Source organism: Apostichopus japonicus, chromosome 8 (genome assembly GCF_037975245.1).
Source record: "Apostichopus japonicus isolate 1M-3 chromosome 8, ASM3797524v1, whole genome shotgun sequence".
Classification (NCBI taxonomy): Eukaryota; Metazoa; Echinodermata; class Holothuroidea; order Aspidochirotida; family Stichopodidae; genus Apostichopus; species Apostichopus japonicus.
The window spans coordinates 5,770,178-5,775,794 of record NC_092568.1 but is presented as its reverse complement, the minus strand read 5'-3'; the positions used below and the strand labels follow the sequence as shown (position 1 = coordinate 5,775,794).

At 35.9% G+C, this 5,617-nt stretch overlaps 1 protein-coding gene across 1 annotated transcript; it reads left to right on the top strand.

The window, feature by feature from the left end:
* On the top strand, positions 1 to 4,968 carry LOC139971464 (potassium channel, subfamily K, member 16-like). The gene is made up of 2 exons (XM_071977960.1): positions 1 to 813; positions 2,316 to 4,968. Exons 1-2 carry the CDS (start codon positions 414 to 416, stop codon positions 3,233 to 3,235), a joined length of 1,320 nt encoding a protein of 439 aa, XP_071834061.1. The 5' UTR covers positions 1 to 413; the 3' UTR covers positions 3,236 to 4,968.
* The last annotated feature ends 649 nt before the right edge of the window (positions 4,969 to 5,617 follow it).

Here is a 5,617-nt window from a genome sequence, read left to right as displayed (position 1 = left end):
TTGAAATCATTGTTGATTACAGCTACCGTAGTATTTGCACGTACTTTATATATACAGGAGATCCATACACAAATATGACTGCTACTGTCGGCGGCTGTCGGCTATTTTCTATCCGGTATATTTCTAAGAATGTTCTTGGACCTAATTAAAAGGAATTAAAAACGTGTTTCTAATTTAGGACATCTTCTTATACTCAACATTCATGTTGTTGATTTCTAAAACGAAACTATGAAAACAACTTGGATTTGTTTTAAATTCAAGGCTTTCCGACGATTCATCGCCGAAACAGCTAATGTACGTGACTAGAAAACCATCAGCTCTGTTCGGTTCAGTTTTGGTTTGATATCGTTTTGGTACTGCGCCCAAAACGGAACAGCTATTTGTTTTTAAGACACAACAGACGTCCTCGAATAATGATGCGTCGGATAAGTTCAGGGGTTCAAAACCATGTTATGGCTCAGAAACGAACTATTAAGAAAAGAATCAAGAATTGGCATAAATCTCTGCTCCTATTTTGCTTTCTTCTGATCTACTTGGTTTTCGGAGCCGTGGTCTTCATCGCGATTGAAGGAGAATCCCAATTGCAAGCACAGACTGAACTCAACAACTACTCGTGGGAGTTCTTTGCTAAACATAACAGCTGTATGGTGATTGAAGATCTTCGAGATTACGTGGAACTACTACTTACAGCCATCGAAAAAGGAGCCATTCTCAGCAAAGAATTCGAGTCTTCCAACGATCAGACTCAAATGACAGAGCTCTGGAATCTACCCAATGCTTTCTTTTTCTCTTCAACAGTTGTGACAACGATAGGTATTTTATTTTATTTTCTATTTCTCATCTTCTTCTTCTTCTCTTCGTTTCTTTTCATTTATTGTCACAAACTTAGATCAGAAGCTAGGAAGACATGCGGTGATTGGGGACTCAATAGAAATGAAAATAATAACATATGCATAGGATTGGAGGTTCCATTCGTCGCAATTCAGCCAATTTATTTCTGAAATGACTCAATGACGAAAAGTTTTACTTAAAAGTATCATGTATATGATTAGCACGAAATTAACGTATATGCTTACACTTCAATAATGCTGTTAAATATGAATAGATCTATTACGGACGATAATGACAACAACAACAGTATAACAACAATAGAATCTATAAAAAAACATTGACAAACAACAGTGAAAATAATAGAAAACGAAACAAAAGCAATAATAATGGAAAACAAAACAAAAAACAAAAGCAACAATAATAGAAAACAAAACAAAAGCAACAATAATAGCAAACAAAACATACAACAAAAGCAACAATAATAGAAAACAAAACAAAAGCAACAATAATAGAAAACAAAACAAAAAACAATAAACAAAAGCAACAATAATAGAAAACAAAACAAAACCAACAATAATAGCAAACAAAACATACAACAAAAGCAACAATAATAGAAAACAAAACAAAAGCAACAATAATAGAAAACAAAACAAAAAACAATAAACAAAAGCAACAATAATATGAAACAAAAGAAAAGCACCAATAACAAAAACATAACAACAAAAAAACAATAATAATAGAAATTAAAACAAAACAAAAGCAACAATAGTAGAAAACAATACAGAAAACCATTCTAGAAGATAAAACAAACAAGAACAACCTCACGAATTGGAAAACAGCCTGTGGTAATTTTATAAACCTTTCTCAACCATATATATACCCCTAATCCTCCGACTGCTAACACTTCTTAGTACATTTTAACATTCATGAGGTTGCTCATTCTCTTTGTCTACACTCCTCTTTCGTTTACCAACTGTTAACATTAGTAAAGGACTTATTATAGTCAGTGGATGATCCACCACATCCAACCTTTAAAGTGAGTGCAGGGGCTGTGGGAGGGTGGGTGTTAGGGACGGAGGTGGGTGAGGGGTATCTGGCTGGATAAGGGGTCTAAAGAGGGTTTTCCTGAGATTCCGGTATTCACCACTAATAATTATTCCTTTTATGAACCATACAATAAAGTTGCCACCCATATAACACCCTAACGTTTATACAGACATTATGTACTGCGTTCTACTACATATACCAACATGTAAGATCTATACTTGGAGGCTTTTGTATTATTAAGGCTCATATCATAATCACTCATCATATACATGGTATTTTAAATGATAACTTTCTTCTGTATGCTCCTTACAGGCTTCCGTTGTAGTAAATTTGTCTATGCTTCTTGCTGGCTATGCTGCAGTACAAATCCTTTCATCTTCTATGCTCTCATATCAGACTACGCCAATACAGGTTTCTCTTTTCTATGCTTCTTGCAGGTTACGGTAATATATTTCCTTACACTGTCGCAGGACGCATCGTCTGTATCTTCTACGCCCTGATTGGAATTCCTATGACTGGATGGATGTTAAGTTGTATTGGGCAGACTTTCCACGATAAATGGCAATCGATTGGGAAACATATCCGCAAAGTTACATTTCGGTTCAAGTCAAGTAGAATTAACAATATAGTTCACATTTTAGTGGTATTTCTGCTAGCGTATTCAACCATTATTGTAATTCCTGCGGCGATTATCAGTCACGCTGAAGACTGGACGTACATAGATGCCCATTATTTTTGTTTTATTTCCTTAACGACCATCGGGTTCGGTGATTTGGCACCGATGACTTGGTCCGATGAAAGCAACAGGTTTAAACAATGGATGCAAACGGTGATGTATGTAACCTATCTACTTCTCGGATTAAGTTTGTTGTCGGTGGTCCTTACCGCCTTCCTTAGAAAGCACGAAGGTCAATTTAAAAATGCAGGGAGACGCATGAAAAGGTTTGTCGCACACAGTGCTAGATCCGCGACAACAAGAGTGAAAGAAGCTGCAGAAAGGGGGCACAGTCCAGGTCATACCCCGGATAGCTCTTTTTCACGCAAGGAAGCCGAAAAAAATGAACCAAAACTTCTAAAGGTTGCTGCGAGATTGACGTCAGTCGAAGATTCTCGACAGCAGCCTTACGAGGCCCCATGGAAGGTACAGAGTAATTACGAAAAAGGTCTAATTGAGTCAGCTAAAAATCCAACGGTAAGGCCCGGCTGTTCACCTCATGCGGAGCAAGCCAAATGTGAAAAGATGGAAGGAGATGCGACGGAAGATAACAACTCGCAAGATAGAAGAATCTATACGTCAGGAGGATCTGAAACTGAGAGCAGAACTCGAAACGATAATGAGATTGTAAGCAGACTGTAAGAATTAACTGTTGTATGTTTACAACGCTTTTTGTCTCGGATTCGCAACTTTTACAAAACTCTGTCAAACGTATTAGGTAACCAAATAGTAGTACGGAAGCCTGTAAGGTAAATTCTACAGAATATGGAAACCTTAAACGCAGTACGTCCATCACTCCTTGTTAAAAAGGTGAAATCTACAGCCATGTAGACAAAACGGTCACGTCATGGTGAGTCACGTCATCATGATGAGCATTCTGTCTAACTGTGGCTTCGAATGTCGGCAGCTCCTTGATGACCAACTGTTCAAGTGACCAATTGCCTCGTTACACGCTTCACTCTACCTAAAAAGAGCAACAGTAATATATTATTATTATTGTACCGCATCAGGCAGAGGAGAATATACTGTTAAAGGCATTGAAGACTCGCCCCAAACCGCGTGCCGCGCTCTGAAAAAGTTAACTTTCCGTTGCTTGCAAATGACGTTTTCTTCTTGTCGCAGACAGTATTGACACGTGATACCTTGTTATATTTTATGTAGACCTGAGATGTCCACGCTGCTATGTACACTGTGTTGTGGGTATTGACCGTAGCTGTATGTATTGACTGTACACTAGTGTCTAATTACCGACGGTAGCAAGCTGTGTGTGTGTATTTTCTGGGATTGATGGTGGTGTCTAACAGTTCTGTTACATCTCATTCGAAACTAGGTCGGATTACCGGCATGAGATGTTTCTTTGTGCGCGAGTCTTCACACCCTTAATGTCTTTGTTTATAACATGACCAGCACGCCATGTGAAACATCATTGTCCGAACGAGTACCAGACGTGACCAACGCGAAGACTAGTCACTAACAAATCTCTTTACCATGTTTCGGCTATTTGCTGCATGCGGCTAACATATTTCTTTCCGTATATTTCATCCTTTTCTACACCAATCAATAATGATAATAATAAATAAAAAGTGAGAATAATTTTTAATAATAATGCACAAAAACGCTGAAGAATGAATATTTAAAACTTACCAGATATTTATGTTTGTAAATTGTGTGTGTGGTTTCATTTTGCACGCTCAAATTAAATTCCTATCTATCAAGTGATCAAGTGCCTAATGCAACAAAAATGTTAAATTCTCAAAGAATTTCAGGAATGTCTCCTACTATTTTGTATCCTTTTTTATTATTCATTTTATTTTGAAAATAAAAATTGCTTTTTCTTAATAAAAGTTACGACAATTGAATAATGTCATTAAAATCGTGGTTCCAATGTCATCGCAATCCGGTTGAATCGATTTCATTTCATAAAAGTGCAATCTTTTATGAATATCTTCACATTTTAGCTGCCATCAGGTTACCTCACAATTCGAGGCCAGGAAATGCATTGTTACTTTACATATTGCTTGAAAATTATATTATGACGTCATATTAGGCATAAAAATGATTAGGTAATAATAAAAATTGTCAAAATTCAAGATATTGCAATTGAAGATATGCAAAATGCATATTTGCGATTATTTACTTTTCAGCTGGGAAGGTTTTTAGTTACTCCGAGTAATTCAATAAATGGTATGTGGTGGCAACTTGTCGTATGTCCTACGTAAACTCACGCATTATTCTATGAATGGTTTCTTGGCCGTAAATGTAACATAAAAACAAGATTTTTTTTAAAAAACACAATTTTCTTCAAGCATTTTATTTATTTCATTCTTTTGGTAAACAGATTGTACGGTATGAATAAAACTAAAGGATTTTTTTTATTACATTTGTTAATTGTGATTGTTCTTCACCCTGTCTTCAATAAATTCATAAAATTAAGAAATTAGAAAAACCTAAATTGTTGGCTATTAATGCGATAAAGAGGTCAAAACGGACTCAGTGATCCAGAAAATAGACTGCGAATGTCTTGGGAGTGTTCAGCTTTGATATACATCGGACAGTGCTACAGACAAGTACAATATATTGAGTACAAGTCAATGTAGAAATTTCCTTTGGTATGAGTACGAGTCAGAGTGCAACGTTCCTAACGTGAGTAAGGGTATTCACTCTTGTAGTCGTATATATATATATATATATATATATATATATATATATATATATATATATAAATAAATATATATATATATATATATATATATATATATATATATATATATATATATATATATATATATATATATACATTTATACTAGAATTTCAGAGGACGAGTACCATTACACATTCATGAGGACAAATTCACGAGGACGAGGACGCATACACATTAATGAGGACGCATTCACGAGGACACATTTATGAGGACGAGTACACAGACATGAGGACAAATCCATGAGGACACATTCACGAGGACGAGTACACACTCATGAAGACACATCCATGAGGACACATTCACGAGGACGAGTACACAGACA